The sequence below is a fragment of the Salvia miltiorrhiza genome, chromosome 1, assembly GCF_028751815.1.
Source record: "Salvia miltiorrhiza cultivar Shanhuang (shh) chromosome 1, IMPLAD_Smil_shh, whole genome shotgun sequence".
In the NCBI taxonomy this organism is placed as follows: Eukaryota; Viridiplantae; Streptophyta; class Magnoliopsida; order Lamiales; family Lamiaceae; genus Salvia; species Salvia miltiorrhiza.
Window position 1 is genome coordinate 42,359,827 of NC_080387.1, and position 19,306 is coordinate 42,379,132.

Genomic DNA, 19,306 nt, shown 5'->3' on the forward strand with positions numbered 1-19,306 from the left:
GAGCGGATCATGCAGATCCACCCCTTATCATAGTATATTGATCTAAAATATGGACCACACAATGTGTGTATGTGGCACGCTAGGAGTGTGATATGTGGAAGATGCCTTCCAAGGTAAAATACACACAGATGTAAAATTGAAATAAAATTTTCAAAAATTAAAAAAAAAAAAAAAAACTTGTAGTCAAAAGTTTTTCTCCCACGGCCGATGTCAAAATTATACATATAATTGAACACAAAAATGCATAAGCATGGGAAAATATCAGTATGCAACCCCTTTGTGCCTCTCGCTGCTGCTCGTCGCCGCCATAGTTATGCATATAGTTGAACACAAATATGCATGATTCTGTTTTATAATATGCATTAATGTTTTGTTGTGCAATATGTAGTGTTCTGTTTTTTCATATGCATGGTTTTTGCAAGAAACAGAAAAATGATTGTTTTGCCCTACCATGTTTTTTTAAGAATATAATCTTTTATATCAACGTCATGTGTCATTCATCTGTGCAGTCCGTCCTTTTCAATTAATGGTCCAGATTTGGATCTATATATAGGGTTAGGTTCTAGTGAGATTGTTATTTTTCGTGAGATGTGAGACTAATTAATAAGCCAGTATATATAGTGATGAATAAGACAGTATATAGTATTGAATAATGATATTAATTAAAAACATTAGTAAAATTTTCGCTCCCTCCAGGATTCGAACCCAGGTTAAAAAATTTCCACTCTAGATAATATCAGCCATAGGATACTGCTGAATTGAAATTTTATTGAAAGAAAAGCAAAAAAAAAAAAAAAGAACTAGCAATCCATTGAGAGAACAATGAAGCAGACTAATGGGCCATACCTCACTAAAACCTTGCCGGCGAAAATTCAGTGGGAAAAACACCGAGCAAGGACAAAAAGTGTTCATCTATTACAGAAAAACAAATCCAACAAAATGAGCGAGCATGAACACACAAGGGAAAACACTTCCTTGATAAAATAAGAAAAGCGAAGATAAGGAAACAACAATAAAGTTCGACCAAGTTCCGGCCAGAGCCTAGCACACCAGGATCCTAACAAAATTAAAACTCGACACTCCCAACCCCGAGGGCAAGCCAAAAAGAGTGTCAACGCTATAGACACTGGCTTGAACCATCGCCAAAGCAAACCAACCGAACAAACCATAAACACGCCAAAAAGATGACTGCAGGCCGCTTCCAAGACCAAAAGCCGCAACCTGCCAGGAGAGGCAGAACATCCCAGAACCAGGAACGCATAAGGAGCTCGACTAAACAAAACCCCAGCCGAAATAGTAACCTCTGCAGGGAAGACCAAAGTGAGCCAAAGAAAAGAGGTCGTCCAAGAGAGCAGCCAAGGAGAGACACATCAAAAGACGATCCAAACAAAGGTCGGAGTATGTAAATCATCATGGACGAGCTGAGTGATGTCGGCAATGCCATGGCTCCAATAACCCACGTCTAAGGTGCGAGACGCGAGACAATTGGCGACTATGTTGCCCTCGCGATAGATATGCGAGACACGGAGGGTAGTAGTCGCGATCATGGATAAGCTAAGTTTTCATCTACTTTTAAAATGCCAAGGAATGAAGAGTGAGCGGGACTTAAGGAGGTTAACCACGTAAATAAGGGTGGGCTAAAATAAAAACACCTCTTAAAATATAAAATATGAACCATTTTCAACCCTTAAAAAATTGGCAATGAATAAGACATATATATTGATGAACAAAGTAGTATATACTAATGAACAATGCAGTATATACCGATGAGTAACGAAATTTAAAATATTTCGCTCCCTCCAGGATTCGAACCCTGATAAAAAAATTCGCCCTCTAGATACAATATCAGCCATAGGATTGATAAAATAGATGCACGAGATCGTGTCTAAAATCTCACTAAAAATAGGGGGTCTCATTGGAGTGCTCCCCTATATATATATATATATATATATATATATGTGTGTGTGTGTGTGTGTGTGTGCGCGCTCCAATGAGATCCTTATTTTTCGTGAGACACTGAGACCCTTATTTTTCAATGAATAAGACATATATACTGATGAACAAGGCAATATATACTGATGAATAACGAAATTTAAAAAAATGATAATGAATAAGACATATATACTGATGAACAATGTAGTATATACTGATGAATAACGAAATTTAAAATATTTCGCTCCCTCCAGGATTTGAACCCTGAGAAAAAAATTTGCCCTCTAGGTACTATATCAGTCATAGGATTAATAAAATAAACGCATGAGATCGTGTCTAAGATCTCACTAAAAATAGGGGGTCTCATTGGAGCGTTCTGCTATATATATATATATATAGGGGGCCGCTCCAATGAGACCCCCTAATTTTAGTGAGATCTAGGGCACGATCTGGTGCGTTTATTTTATCAATCATATGACTGATATTGTATCTGGAGGGTGATTTTTTTTCGCAGGGTTCGAATTCTGGAGGGTGCATAATCTTTTAAATTTTGTTATTCATCAGTATATACTGCATTGTTCATCAATATAAACGGCCATGTTCATCAGTATATATGTCTTATTCATTTCAAAATTTTTAAATTTTATTTTTCATCAGTATATACATCTTATTCATTAGATATACGTTTTGTTCATTAGTATTATATGTCTTATTCATTGTACTCATGTTACACGAAAAATAGGGGGTCTCACTAGGGGCGCGCTCCAGTGAGACCCCCTATTTTTCGTGTAACATGAGTACAATGAATAAGACATATAATACTAATGAATAAAACGTATATCTACTGAATAAGACATATATACTGATGACAGGGCTGTATATACTGATGAACAATGCAGTATATACTGATGAATAACAAAATTTAAAATATTCTGCTCCCTCCAGGATTCGAACCCTGCGAAAAAAAATCACCCTCCAAATACAATATCAGCCATAGGATTGATAAAATAAACGCATCAGATATATCTCACTAAAATTAGGGGGTCTCATTGGAGCGGCCCCCTATATATATATATATATATCTATACAGATCGTGCCCTAGATCTCACTAAAATTAGTGGGTCTCATTGGAACGGCCCCCTATATATATATAGGGCTGGTTTGGTATGTGGTACAGGATAAAGTGGGATATGTACATATCATAGTAATATTATGTTTGGTAAAAAGTATTAAAATATATGTAAAATATTGTTTGGTATGATGTATTAAGATTATATAAAGTTAATAGTTATAATTAAGATTTGTATTACGTATACCACCTCCATAGGTGGTACACATAATATATCCCTCAAATTAGTATAATATTTTTGAATTTTTAATTTATAAAAGATCATGTATTTCATAATACTTCTTACCAAACAAAATATAATATGGTATATCGCTACTAAGAGTCTCATGGTCACATGTTTTTTTTTTTTTTTTTTGAGGTAATCTCATGGTCACATGTTATTAATATTCTCAATGGAAATTGGCCTTTTTCGATTGATGCTAACCGCTTAAACCATCTACAATCATGCGACGAAACTCAAAATGCTTTAAAAATATTCCTCCAATCTTACCACACAACCAGATGCATAAGAAGCACAATCAAGTATTTTTATTTTATTTGATAAAGTTCATGTTCTTTTTTTAAGAATCACGCACTCATATTCACTGGCTGAGCAAACTATTGGCTCAGGAGACTCAAATATTAATTGTAATTTTATAAATTCATAGAAATAATTTTAAAACTACAACTAAAAATAAATAAAATTATTCAATTTACCTAATAAATGATGACTTTTTTAAAAAAATAAACTTGAAATTAACTTAAAATAATTACTTTATTTTTAATTCAATATATCGAAACATTTTTCAAGAAACTACTGTAACTAACTGAAAGAATGACTTGTCTATAGAACATGTAGTGAGATGTGTAGCAACAGGTATGTGTGCAGATACGGAATCACAAAATGTATCAAATGAAATGCGATTGTCTAGAAAAAAGAAAAAAGAACCTATGAAACCCTTGAGAGCACAAAGATGAAGCAAACTAAGGGTCGAGCCTCATATCACGAAATGTATCAAAAGCAGTAAAGAATACCACAACAAGAATAATTTTACAATTCGGTGATAAAACACTTACGTTTGGGTGTCTCGCATAACGATCATGATCCACTATATGAGGTTAAGATATACAAGGACTTATACTATAAGACTCGATCTTACTTAGTCTCTATATCTTTCCAAAACCTCAACGGTGGACAATTGACAGTTAGACAACGACTAACTTCCTAGATGCATCTAATCCCTTGATAAACAAGAACCAAATAAAGAAGAGTTTATAACTCTTTTACAATGTACGCTCAATAGTGTATTCTTGCTGAATAAATAAAGGTACGTACAACATCAGAAACTGTACTTACAGACAGCAAGTCCAGGGGGACACCTAGTAGGAACACAAGAATTCTCGACTAGATGGAGAGAGCAATTTAGCATGAATTTCCCCAGCCATCTTGAACGAAATATGGTCTCCTTATATAACGTTCACGCCTCAATCTTATCTTGTAGCCCAAGTTAATCGTTTCCTAGTTGTGAATGGAAACAAGAGTTCTAGCTGGATGAGGACTCAATCAATGAAGGTAAAGTCTATCTGTAAATATGCTCTAATAATACTTTATTAAATTAATAGATTTGAAAGTCAAGTATCTCCATAAAAACCGCATAAAGATAACCGTTAAAAGCTGCTAAAAATTCGCATGTTGTATGATGTCAGCTGTCTCAAACTTAGTACAATGAAAGATATTATTAAAATAAGATTTCATTAAAAAAGGAAAAAGGAAACAGCAGAACCTAAATCCTTGAAAGCACAGAAAAGCAGACTAAGGGTCGAGACTCGTTAAAACCTCATCATGAGGAAAAAAGAGTACTCGTAAAAAAAGAAAAGTGTAGAAAGCTGAGATGGGAGAATCTCAGAAGCTTCGGCCGAACCATCGCTCCGAGATAAACCCGGCTTCCCAACACAAGAAAAGAACGAAAAGAAAGAAACGCGCAAGGAGAAAAAAAAAAAAAAAACAAGATCTCCAAACAAGGCACTCCGATGACAGTCAAAAAAGGAACCCCGGCCGGTAAGACGCCGTTGCCGAGCCCCTCCCCCCCCAACCATCGTTCTCACTCTCTCCAACAGAAACGAAACCTGGAACATAGGAAGAGAGGCCAAGCAGCCGGTAAAATGCCGTCGCCAAAGGCCCTTCCTCCCCAAAGCTAAAACCTCTCCCAGCAGCACCACGAAAAAAAGAAACAACGACCGGTGTGACACCGTCGTCGTTGGTCCCCAATCCCTGTGGCAGCCACTGAAAAAAAGAGCAGACGACGCGAGGTGTGAGAATTCCGGCCGGTAATATGCCATCGCCGAGACGTCCCACCCCACCATCGGTCGCTCTCACACAGCGAACGCACCAAGAAACAGGTAAGACAAGCATAGCGGCCAGTGAGATGCCGTCGCCGAAGGCACGTCCTCCCCAAAACAAAAGACCAGCAAAAACGCACAATAGCCCGAGACCCAACTCCAGCCATCAGATATTGTACTAACTTTGGAAAGTACATCTACAGATACTATTATTTATCTATATAATAAAGTACAATTTTACTCTAACACTAACATTTGCTACTACAACTAATTTTTTTTTTGTTTATCAAAAAAAAAAAACTAATTTTTTCATCCTTAACTTCTCTAACATTATTCAAGTACAAATCACTCCCTTCTTCCACGAAGATTATAGTTTTATTATTATTTTCGTCCATTTACCATTTTATTATTTCTTTTTTAAAAAAATAACCCTTATATTTTAAACTCATCCGCACTTAATACTTATAAAAATTCATTCCTTATTTTTTCCATTTCGGTGGGCTCAACATCAGTAAATGACAAGAATAACTACTCTTTACAGGACCCATTTTACACTAAAAAAAATATAACTCTCAATTATTTTATTAAAATATATACCCTTTATTTCACCATACAATTTTTGTGGTTGGAGTGAGAGTAAAAAATACTACTCCCTCCGTCCACAATTTAATGCCCTACTTGCCTTTAAAAATTCATCCACAATTTAATGCCCTATTCTGCTTTTTGTACGCTTTTACTCTTCTTTTTTTCTTATATTTACTACCATTTGTCACTAATGGACCCATCTTAAAACACATTTATCACTAGTGGACCCACTCACAATACCTTTATTACTTTAGTCAACTATCTTTATCATTTTAGTCAACTACGTACTCTTCTGATCACGTATATTAATTAGGTGACTCGAACACTCATCCACTAATTGGAATTATCTTATTAACATAGGTGGGTTTCGTCGTTTATAAATATGTAAGTTGGAAAACCAAAGCTCAAGATCTATATTTACAAATATCCATTTTGTGCCATAGCCGAGAGAGAGAGAGAGAGGATGGATCCAATTATCTTGGGATCTCTTGCGATGTCGGTAGTAGTAGCATCGATATTGTGGTTCAAAACTTTTTCATGGAATCGCGACCCATTGCCGCCGGGGCCACGGGGAGTTCCCATCCTCGGCTATCTGCCTTTCATGTCCACCAATATGCTCCAACACTTAACCCATCTGTCTCACCAATACGGCCCTATCTACAAGCTCCGCCTCGGCACCAAACTTGCTGTGGTCATCACCTCGCCGTCCTTGGCCAAGCAGGTGTTGCGCGATCAAGACAACATCTTCGCCCACCGCGACGCCACCGTCGCAGCCCTCACCTTCAGCCGCGGCGGCAGGGACGTGGTGTTCTCGCCGCCAAACTCAAGCTGGCGGGAGATGAGGAAGGTGCTGGTGCGCGAGACGCAGAGCAGCAGCGCCCTCCACGCGTCGCGCGAGCTCCGGAGGGACCAGGTCAGGAGGGCCGTCCGATCCATCTACTCGAAGATCGGACGGCCTGTTGCGTTCGGAGAGTTGACGTTTCAAACTGAAGTCAGTCTGTTGATGAACCTTATGTGGGGCGGACTACATTCCCATTCCGCCGGGGAGGAGAGAGAGAGGCTCGGAACTGAGTTCAAAGCTCTCAACTCCCAGATCAGTAAACTGCTCGGGAAACCTAATATTTCCGATCTTTTTCCTTTACTTTCGAGGCTTGATCTGCAGGGAGTGAAGAAACAAATGGGGAAAGTGGTGGATTCTATTGACAATATACTCGAGCACTTCATCTCCCAGCATGAGAAGCTTTGTGGAGCATTCAACACTGAGGGAAGGAAGGATTTTCTGCAAATCGTGATGGAGCATAAGGAGAATAAGGATTCAGATCTGCCAACTCTCTCACGAGATCAAATTAAGTCCTTGTTGTACGTAAGTACTTTATGTATGCGCACATCTTCAAGTTTTTTGAGGGAAGACTGTGTAAATTACTGAACTTTAATTAAATTTTAGTTTTTGTCCACCTCAATATATTTCTCAGGTATGGCATTAACATTAAATTAAACCGGAATTAGTCCAACTCAGAAAAATCAGATGAATTTAAAAGTTTAGAAATTAACCGATAGATTTTTAAGTTGTTAATGTATTAAACTAAAATTCGGTAATTCCAAAATTTTGATTGTGTTTTATGCATGTTAATTTCATGACACAAGGAGATAGTTTTTTGTCTTAATGTTTAATCATCAACAGGAGACCGTAAGTGCAGCGTCGGACACTTCAGCAACGACAGTGGAGTTTGCAATGTCGGAGCTCGTAAATAGGCCCGAGGCCATGGAAGAGGTGCAGAAGGAACTGGCCGAGGTGGTGGGGATGAACAACATCGTAGAAGAGTCCCACCTTCCCAAACTGCACTTTCTACACGCTGTCATCAAGGAAACACTTCGATTACATACTCCGGTACCGTTTCTAGTCCCAAGAGCTCCATTGCATAGCTCAAGTGTGGGAGGATACACAATTCCAAAGGGTACGAAGATCTTACTCAACGTGTGGGCGATACACAGGGATCCTTCAATCTGGGACACTCCCGAAGAGTTCAGGCCCGAAAGGTTTCTTGAAGATTCTAGAAACCTGAATTTCAAGGGAAACGATTTTGAGTTCATTCCATTTGGATCAGGGAGAAGAATGTGCCCTGGAATTCCATTGGCAGAAAGAATGGTGGCTTATTTGTTGGCCTCGTTTCTGCATTCCTTCGACTGGAAATTAACGGATGGTAAAAAACTTGATATGTCGACAACTCTTGGACTTGTGCTTCACAAAACAAATAGTTCGATTGCTATACCGACTCCTAGATTGTCTAAGAGTTTATACACGTAGGGTTAAGTAATAATTCCATGCATGCATGTATGGATTATTTAGCTGATTGAATTTCGTTCTGATAGTTTAGAAAATTATCGGACCCTTCTAGGGTTAAGTATAACATAAGATGATTCATTCTCCTCAAATTTTCTTCCATGCATGCCTAGCTAGTGATGATTTATCTAAGTTTTATCTGAAATTGGAATCAATTAATTTTTGTGCTTACTGCTTAGCATAATTAATGAAATTAAATATCGATATATGATTATGTTATTTGACCTTAAATGTAAATATTAAATTACATGTGATTATTATGTGTTTAATTATCTATTTTACTTGGATTGTGAATTTAATATTTGAGGACTAAATTGGCTTTGCGATAAAGTATTAAAATAACATTATTGAAATTAAGCTCTAATTAGATAATCTATAGAATTAAAGAAAATGAATTTATGATTGGAGAGGGGAGATATGGACGCCCAAGACACGAGAGCCATAGCCCTAATAAGATTTTGGGAGATATTCTTGAAACCACTTAGTTAACTTATGCAACTCCAACACTTGGTCCTAAGCCCTCCACGTCCCTCATCAGCTTTTAGCTCACCAAATACAAAAACATCGTACTCCTTTAATTTCCTCCTTATTTTTGGCAGCAATAATTAATAGAGGAAAGAGAAAGAGAGGGTTGGGTGAGGGGGAAGTTGGACAATACTCCCTCTATTCATGAAAACGATCGATCACAATTTGATTCTGGCATGAATTTTAATGTAATATTTAGTGATTTTTATATAATAAATCTCATTATTATTATATAAAATTATAAGTACGTATTTGAGGTTGAATTAAGAGTGAAAAATAAGAAAAAAATGAAAGTGCGTTTAATATTTTTTATGTGTACTAAAAAAGATAAAATTATCATAATTTTGATTTACGAATGAAGTATATACGAGAGTTCTAACAAGCGAAAAGAAAAGGGGGAGAGGTAGAGAGGGAGAGAGCTTTTTCGTTCTACTGATGTCTTTTCGTTCTATAATATTTACTTTCCTTATCAAAAAAAAAAAAAAAAAAAAGAGGGAGAGAGCTTGACACGAGGATAATGAAATTGAAAAGGCTACATTTTGGGGTGGAGCCATGACTTTTAACATAGGTGAGCTATGTTATTGGCCGAAAAATGTTGTAAAAATAGGACATTTCTTGGCCGATAATTGACCGAAAAATATCCTGCGGATGCAACACTTATTAATTAGTGTCCTATTTTACTCTAAAAAAAATTAGTGTCCTATTTTTACAAGTCCGAAAGTTATTGTCATAATTTCCAAATCAATCTAAGTTACTGTCCTAAAAAACCCTCGAACTCGTCTACATAATGAAAATATATTTTTAGTATCTTTAATACTCTTAACACTTTCCTTCCTCAAAAAATTATTCAAAAGAAGGTGAGCTCACTTTTAACATAATATTTTAATAGATTTTTTTGATTTAAAGTAATAAATAATTTTATGTCATTTTCAACAATAGCACCTAGTTCATGAAAAGGTGAGATGGAAGTATATTCAGCATGCATTATGGCCGGCCATTACTAATAAAAAAAGTCTAAATATTTTTGCAGCATATGAAGAATAATGCAAGATGATGAGTGTATTTCTTAATTAGCGAAAAGGATTGATAGAGAAACAACATGATGCACTCCTCCTTACCTTGATTCTATTAGTTAGGGCTGGGAATCGGGTCGGGTTCGGGTACCCTACCCGAAAAAATCGGGTACCCGAACCCGAAAATACCCTAAATCCACTACCCGACCCCGACCCCGAATTTGAAATCGGGTACCCGAATACCCGACTCGGGTACCCGAGTCGGGTAATCGGGTACCCGAAATTACCCGGTCAATTTTGGAGCTCGATTTTGGGGGAGGGGCCGAGAGGGATTTCGGGTGGGGGAGGGGGAAGGTCCGATACTGGAGGTGGACGGCCGGACCGGTGGGAAAGCGGCTCAATCACAGCAGATGGGGGAAGAGAGGACTCCGATCTGGAGAGGTGGAGAAGTCAGAGCGGCGCCGCGCTGGGTGTTGGGCCGAAATGGAAGAGAGGACTCCGATCTGGAGAGGTGGAGACGTCAGAGCGGCGGATCTGGGCGGAGATGGCAGATGGGACCTGGGCGCAGTGCGCGGATCGAGGAGGGGCTCGGCGCGGCGGAGAGTGGCACGGCCCGGTGGACGGGGCCGGTAGGGGCCTCAGGGCGGCGGATCTTGGCGCAGATCTTGCTGGTCCGGCGGAGAAGCAAGATCGATGAGCTTGGTGCTGAAGAAGCCCTTGATGAGCTTGGTGCAGAGAATGACATCTGCTTTGTAGCCCGAATTGACCATACATTCAAGAAAATAGAGGCCCTCATCGTAGTTCCCCGCTTTGCAGGATCTGTGGAGCAGTTTCAAGAAATGGGCTTCTTTGGAACAGAGGTTATGGCCGGCTGGAACAATGAAACTAGGGCTAGAGAAGTGTTTTGAAATTGATTAAATTAATTAAATAATTTAATATATATTTAATAAAAAAACCGGGTAATTCGGGTATACCCGATACCCGATCGGGTATACCCGATACCCGATTTTTTAACACCCTAAATACCCGAACCCGAACCCGACCCCTAATTTTTCGGGTATAGGGTACCCGATACCCGATTTTTTCGGGTCGGGTATCGGGTACCCGATTACCCGAACCCGAAATTCCCACCCCTACTATTAGTCCATCCGTTTGGAACTCCTAATCCACAATACAAGCGTCACCTTCGACGGAAAAAATCAAAGATATCCTCATAATTGGCTAGCTACGGTGTAGAAGCTAGTCTTATCTTATCCATCCAGTTGACTTATCATGCCAAACCTACGCTGCGCTTCACAATATAGCCCTCATTATTCAAACACAATATAAAAGGATAAATACTCTTTCACATTAATTACATCAACTGTTCCTTTTTTTTCGAAAATAAGAAAATGAAATAGAAAATACTAAAAATTAATAAAGGGTCTGCTGGCCACCATTTTACGTGCAGTGGAGGGAATTCAAGGACTTTTGTTTGTCAATTTCTTTACGTATATATATTAGCAGCACGAGCATGTTTGTAGATTATGAATTATTTGCTGTAATATTGAGCTAAACATGACCTTTATAGATGATTTGTAACCATCATTTTCAACGCAATATATACTCAAAATATCAATGAGAAAATTATATTATGAAAAAAATCTGTTAAAATATGTATTGAATTTAAGAAAAGTCAAATATTGCTACTAAATAAAAGATTGAAAACTAAAAGCAACTAAGTCAACTATTAATTATTTAGTGTTTAAACTATTAAATGTGAATCTATATTCACATTAAATTTTCTCCAATTTGACTTTGATGGGTGGCGAATTTTTTTCTCTTTGGTCATCTTCATCTTCATCACGTGGAATCTCAATTTAATCTTTAAGAATTTTTCTTGTAATTCTTTTAATTTTTCATTTCTTGCATTTCATGAGGCTGCGCTACTAATTTTTTGTTGTCCGCCACTCCAGTTTACTTGGCCGTTTTAGTTGGTTTTTTGTTTTCACCCATCTCAATTAAGAGCATCCGCAATGGGCTTACTTAATAGCCTACTTGATAGTGGTTGTGTTATTGAGTAAGTAGTGTTGTATAGGGGTTACTTGATAGGCTACTTGATTTTTTTAATTTTTAAAGAGGAAGAGAGAACTCGAGTAGCACTCACCTGCAACGCCCTACTCAAGTGCACTACTCTACTCGAGTAATGCGTTAGTGATGCTCTAACTTATTGTTTCTTTCCTTCTTCTTGATTTGTTTTTTATTCTTCAATTGATGGAATCAACAATTTAATTACAGCATTCATCAAGGTCACATTATATCTTTTGAATTGCACTGCCTATAAGAATAAACTTTTCTCTGTCATCGATTTTTGCATATTGCAATTAGGGCATCTTGTCGAGCATGTTTTGCCAAAATATCATACTATATTGATGCTTTATTTTCAACTTCTTGAACAATTTCCATAAAAGAATAGTAAGATTTCAAAAGGTTGAATAAAGAAAATTGTGATAATTACAAAAAATTCTCCCTTCCGAAAGTTGAAAAAAAATTATGGTGATTACAAAAAAAAAAAAATCCCTTAATATATAAGTACGTAACACTACAAAAAAAAGGAAATCACCGGCGGCAATTCCCGCCGCTAAAAAAGAGGCGGCCGCCGGCGATGACATTAGCGGCGGCATTACCGGCGGCACGTTACCGCCGGAGATGTGATTGCCGGCGGCGAAATGAAGCCACCGGAGATTACCGGCGGCAGTGCCGCCGGTAGCTGTTGTTGGCCAAGTCAGGTGGTTGGTCGGACATTTACCGGCGGCTATCCCCGCCGCTGATTACCGGCGGCACTTAACGCCGCCAGTAATTATCGGCGTTAGTTCTGCCGCCGGCGATCACCACCAGCCGCCGATGGTCGCCGATGCCGAATATTTACCGGCGGGCTTTTGCCGCCGCTAATTAGCGGCGGCACTTAGCCGTCGGTAATTATATAATTAAATTTTAAATTATACAATTATTTTAATTATTTATTTTATTTATTTATCTTATTTATTTATTTATCTCCACCAGTATTTTCGTATTTATACAGTATTTCAAACCTTAGACGAACTTCCCAGTGGGTCACCCATCTTAGTTATGCTCTAAGTTAAGCACGCTTAATCTTGAAGTTCCTTTTGAATTATCCCCGGTAGAGAACACTCATAATTTATATATCTGTTACCTATTAAATCATTTAAAAGTTATTTCAATATACAACATATATCATATATTCATAACATTATAATATGACGAGATGATATCCAAGTGATGTTGTTAATTACGGATCAGTCTCGTTTCCGCCCTTATTTTTATGGCGAATAAATATTTATTTTTTAATTTTTTTTCATCAATATAGTTTATAAATCATAAGTATTTTAATTTAATAATTTTAATGTATTTTTGAATTCATTTGCATATATGTCCTTATTTTTATGTCGAAACAATATCCTTATTTTTTATCAATCAACGTTATAGAGCATAAGTATTTTAATTTTGTAATTATAATGTATTTTGAATTCATTTGCATACCTTGAATTCACTCACAATAAATAGGGGATGGAGAACGATTTGAAAACATAAAATAATTAAATTGTTCAACAAAACACAAATGTTAAACAAAGTGCAAGTGTAATTTTGTTTGTTCAAAAACATAACATAAATAAAATAGTTCAACATGATATAGATACATAGAAGTGCTGCTCAAGGCAGCTGACCCAACCGCCTCAGTATCTCCTCGAACTGAGTCATCCGTTGCTCAAGGGCCTCACGTGCTGCTCGTTCGGCCTCACGTGCTGCTTCTTGGGCCGCCCTATCCTCCTTAGCCGTTTGGAGGCGCTCCTCTAGTGTGGAGATCCGAGTCTCATACATCCGCTGAGACATCTGAGAAGTGCATGTACTGCTAGTAGACCCCCTACTAAATTGGCTCACACCGGCACTTCCAGTGCCGTAAAGTCATAACCTACCGGGACGTACGAGATCCAAGTAGACCTCATCGAGTCGGTCCTCTCGTCCTGTCTCAGCAGCAACGTGATGAATCTCCGCCTAATTCATACATAACAATGCACAATTATTACAAAATAAATACATTTAACTATGTATTACTAATATTTGTTCAAACTTAAACATTTATATTAAGTTTGGCATCATTTTCTGACACAAAAGTTTCATCTGCGTGCATGTGTAGGCGGAGGAAAGTGCTGTAGTTAGATGCAGTCGGGGGGACTTCACAATCCAAGAGCTGTTCATGCATTTATATAAGATAAATAAGGTAATAATATATATATATATATATATATGTATATATATATGTAGGGTTGGGATCTATGAAGAAGTAACTATATTTCGTTCTGAATATGTCAATAAATTTACCGAATAAATCACGCGACCGCACGAATAATTATTTTATTGAATAAATACGTACATTTTTCGTTCATGCGCTCGTGTGATTTATTCAGTAAATGTATTGAGTTATTCAGCCTTCGTTGTTTCCTTCTACATTTAGCATTCTTCATTGATCCATTCCCTATATATTTATATATATATATATATATATATTAGATAAATACTTAATTGATAATTACTAACCAGACTCTGCTGCAGAATACGACTCGACTGAGACCCTCTAACGTGCCGGCTGATCCCTGTACCGACTCCATCGGGCTCAGTGTATCGGTTCTCACGTGCTCGCCTGGAAACGACCTTAACCTCATCTTGATCTTAGTATGCCTTGAGTCCCGTCCAAAAGGTGTCGGACATGCCCAGAGGTGTCTCCATCCTCTCCCCTGCCTCGGTCTTCTCCTTGAGCTGTCTCTTATACTCACTCATGTTGTCAGTGTACCTTTTGCGGGCATTTTTTAACCACATTTTCTTCACATCAGCCTCATCATCAGGGTTCCAAGTAAACTCTTTCTGTTGAATATATTGGTTAAATTAATACTCCCTCCGTCCGCCAAAAGTATTCCACAATTACTATATTTGGCGTCCGCAAAAAGTATTCCACTTTCCTTTTTAAGCCATGGTCCCACCATCCACCTTTATATTTTATCCTTACAAACACTCTTTATTTACAAAAAATCCACCCCAAATTCAATCTCAACCACACATCTCATAAAGTGGTGGGACCCTTCCTCCACTACATCAACATCATCACACATTTAATTAAACTCCGTGCCCGGCCAAAGTGGAATACTTTTAGCGGACGGAGGGAGTATAACATTTCAACAATATATAATGATGAAATTCAATTACCTTGAATTCCTCAAAATACAAGTCCTGCACCGTTGGCGGAGTCAACTTCCACGTGTACCCGCCTGGGTTCGGAATCCTCTTAAACGAGTTCGTGTAGTTGGTGGAGATCCTCGGGGGCTCGATCAACTTACTGTAGGTGTATTCCAATATATCAAAATAATTTAAAAAATTACTTGGTATAGACAAATAATGATTTAAATTAAAATACTTACCCATCAGCCGCCCTCTGAAAGAGGATCCTCCAGTCGCGCCTAGCGCAATCAGCCCTAATCGAAGCCATTGATCGGCCTTTGGGCCTTCTAGACCCAAATGCAGCAGCGGTCTATGGAGTGGAACTCTTTGGAGTCGCAGAAATGTACGGCCTAGAGCCTGAGGAGAACTGTCGCTCCTGCTCAGGCCCAGAAGACCGACTACCAAACCCCAAAAGCCCTCTACGATGAGACATGGTACCTATTTCAAATTGATTCAAATAAGTATAGACATAATCGGTATACAATTATCAAATAAAATAACAAACATATCACATAAATTGATTCAGATAAGTAAGATCTTCTTCTCATCCCTTTCAAGCGTGTACCATGCTTTTGGATACTGTTTAGCCCTATTTTGTGATGATTTTGTGAGTTTTCCTGCTGCGCATTCGAGCTCGTTTCGTACCTTTGTGCTCTATTTTTCACGTGCTCGATGACCTTTTGGGTGTGCTTCTGTCGTATGCAGGAATCGGGAGTTACCGCGCGTTTTGGCATCGTTTGGAGTCGGTTGGGAGTCTGAGCTCACGGCGACCGCCGTCCCACGGCGGCCGCCGTCCACGGCGCGGGCCGCACAATGTTTGGATAGAAATTGCGAAGGGCGCTCACGGCGCCGCCGTGTCACGGCGGCCGCCGTCCACGGCGCCGCCGTCCCTGGCGCTCGGCAGTTACGTTTTCTTCCATATTTAAGGCCTTCTTTAGGGTTTTTCAGCACACTCTCGACCCCAGCAGCCTCCAGACGATTTTCCCTTGTTTTTCCTTAGTTTTAGAGTAGTTAAAACATCATCAAACATCTTTAGTTTTGTGGATTGAAGATCAAGTTAGTTTTCTTCACATCGGATTGAAGTTTTGAATCGTTCTCGCTGTAAGAACTCCGTTTATGTTTTCTTTAGAATTGAATGGTAGTTTATTTCCTCTGCATAGATTATTGTTGCTTCGTGTTTATTCAATGAATTGCTTGTTCGTTTATCTCGCCTAGATAACTAGTGTTTTTGATTGTTGATTTACTATTGCTTTCTAGATTGCTAGTTCAGAACCCTAGGTTTATTGGCTTTCCTGCGTTCTTAATCTGCTTTCTATCTTTCGCCTAGATAGATTTATATGCTTTCTGTTGATTCTGCATTAGATAATTTACAAGCTTTATTTAATTACGCCTAGATTTAAAGAGAGAGAGTGTCTGACCCAATCTACCCGATTAGAGTGTTTAGGTTTTATTTCTGTACTTGTGAGTAGCACAATTGAAGCCCTGCTAAGTCTTCCTTGAGAGACGACTTGAGTCACCTTACCACCCTAGGACGACCTCGTGTAAATTCGAGTCCATCCGCTAGGTGTTTTTGGATGAGTCAGATACTGTCGAGATCCATCCAGTTTCTTCAATTCAGGCAGTCGACAGAAGATGTTCAATTCTTCTCTCAACTTTTCTGTATCTTTTGTCTTTCCCTTCACATTGAGGACGGTATTAAACACATTATCAAACACATTTTTTTCAATGTGCATGACATCCAGATTATGTCGAATCAAAAGGTCATTCCAATAGGGAAGATCCCAAAATATTCTTTTCTTCTTCCACCTAATGTTTTGAAGTTTTGCACGTTGAGCGTTTGTGCCATCAAAGTCTTCTGTAACCTTCACGAAGCCCAACCTGTCAATTTGATCCAAAATTTCTGTTCTCGATCTCTGTTCTGGTGGATTCACACTGCAGGTTTTATTCTTCAAGAATGAAGTCTTATTTCTCCTAAACACATGGTTACGAGGTAAGAACTTCCGATGATTGTCAAACCACAATTGTTTTCCACTCTTCGGTAGTGTGAATGTTTATGTATTCTTCATACAATGTGGACATGTCAATCTCCCAGCTGTACCCCACCCAGATAACATAGCGTACACTGAAAAATCACTGATAGTCCATATCAGAGCTGCCCGCATCTGAAAATTTTACTTCAACGATATGTCGTAAGTGTTCACACCAACCTCCCACAAAGATTTCAACTCTTGTTTCAGTGGCTGTAAGAAAACGGCCAACTTCATCTTTAGGTTAGATGGCCCAGGCACGAGGACTGTGAGGAACATGAATTGTTCTTTCATGCACAACCACGGAGGTAAGTTATACGGTGTGACAATAACCGGCCAAGAAGAATATTGACGCTCTGATTGTGCAAATGGGGCAAAACCATCTATAGAGAGGCCCAATCTCACATTTCTGATCTCCTCCGCGAATCCAGGATAGACTGAATTCAAGTGTTTCCATGCCGGATAGTCTGTTGGGTGGCGCATGATCCCATCTTCTATTGAAGTCGTATACCATCGCATATTTTCGGCTGTTGCTGGAGATGCAAATAACCTCTGCAGTCGGGGCGTCAAAAGAAAGTAGTGCATCTATTTGGCGGCCACACGTTTCTTTCGGCGGCTTCCAGATGCACGCAAGTTCTCCTTATATAGTGATGCACCACAAAAATTACAACTCTGTAGCTCACTGTCGTCCCCCCAATACAACATGCAATTATTAACGCAACAATCAATTTTCTCTACTGATAAACCCAACCCGCGCAGATTTCTCTTCGTATTGTAGAAGCTGTCAGGGCAGTTATTATCCTTCGGTAAAGCCTTTTGAACCATCTCAAACGTCTGATTAAAACATCTCTCTGACATATGATTTTCAACCTTTATGCTCATGAATTGTGTCATCCAGGATAACTGTGAGTAAGTGTCATAGGAAGGGTATAAAGGACTATCGGTTGCGTTCAACATGTCATAAATTTGTTGAGCGTCAGGATTAGGCGGCTCCTCGAGATTTGGAGGATCTTGATAATTACTAGGTCCAGCATGATCATGCACCATCCTTTGGTAGTTACTGTATGACCCATCATCCTCATCCATTCTAGTATGTTCTGTCGGCATATACAGTGGTGCTTCCCTTGATAACACCAGTTTGTGTAATTGTGGACAAATCCACGCCTAGTAACATGTTATCTGACTGCAGGTACAGATGCAAAAACTTTATTCTTACACTTCCTACACGGGCACCTAATGTTACTGATTCCATCTGTATACGCCATTTGATTTATCGCAAACTCGAGGAAACTCTCAAGTCCCGTTTCAAATACAGCACGATCATTGTATCTCGCGTACATCCACGTACGATTATCACTCATTCTTGCAAATTCTAATTGAAAAAAAAATAAATAAAATATAATAAATTACTTGAATCTAACAAAATTTCGACAGCATAACCCCACTATCCTAACTACCAAGTGCTCGACTCTACCAGTGTAATACCCCGTTTCCTCGAGCTAAGTTTAGAATAATTTTGAACTTAGAATTTAGATGATTCACGCCGGATTGAGAAAAAGAATTTATTTTAATTCCAACAAAAATGATTTACAAAAGCATTTGTAAATTTAGTCATTAAATTTATATGCATTGCATATTTATTTGATTATGCATTCAAGCATTCCATGAGTTGGGATTTATTTTCTTTTGGGCCTTATGTTTATTTACCTTTGGTTGATAAATGAGAGCCCAAACCAATCTTGACAAAGCCCAACCCATCTTGATTCTTAGATATTTTTCTCCATCTCCACCGCCTCACTATTCCCCCTCTTCAAATACACCTCCCCTGCACATTCTCTCTCATTCACGCATATCTCTCTCTTTCCAATACCGAAGAGAACTCCAAGAACAGCAGCAACCATAGCTCTCGATTCACCCAGCATCCAGCAAATTCAAACCAAGGTTTCATCTATGAACTCCATCGCCCTTTGTTCATGTTTTTGTGTGTTTATATGTTTTAGCATCATAACTGTTAAATGAATAAGGATAAAGGTGGAGTCTTGATGTAAGTTGCTGAAAATCGATCTTTGAGTGTGTTGTTTTGTGGAGTTTTGGGTGGTTCAGTCGAGTTTTGGATGTGAGTTGAGGGTGGCGGCTGTAGCTCGCTGCGGTCGCCGGAAACAGA

At 38.7% G+C, this 19,306-nt stretch overlaps 1 protein-coding gene across 1 annotated transcript; it reads left to right on the forward strand.

Moving 5' to 3' along the window:
• Nucleotides 1-6,300: 6,300 nt before the first annotated feature.
• On the forward strand, nt 6,301-8,398 carry LOC131025673 (labd-13Z-ene-9,15,16-triol synthase, chloroplastic-like). The gene is made up of 2 exons (XM_057955470.1): nt 6,301-7,328; nt 7,647-8,398. Exons 1-2 carry the CDS (start codon nt 6,429-6,431, stop codon nt 8,268-8,270), a joined length of 1,524 nt encoding a protein of 507 aa, XP_057811453.1. The 5' UTR covers nt 6,301-6,428; the 3' UTR covers nt 8,271-8,398.
• Nucleotides 8,399-19,306: the final 10,908 nt, after the last annotated feature.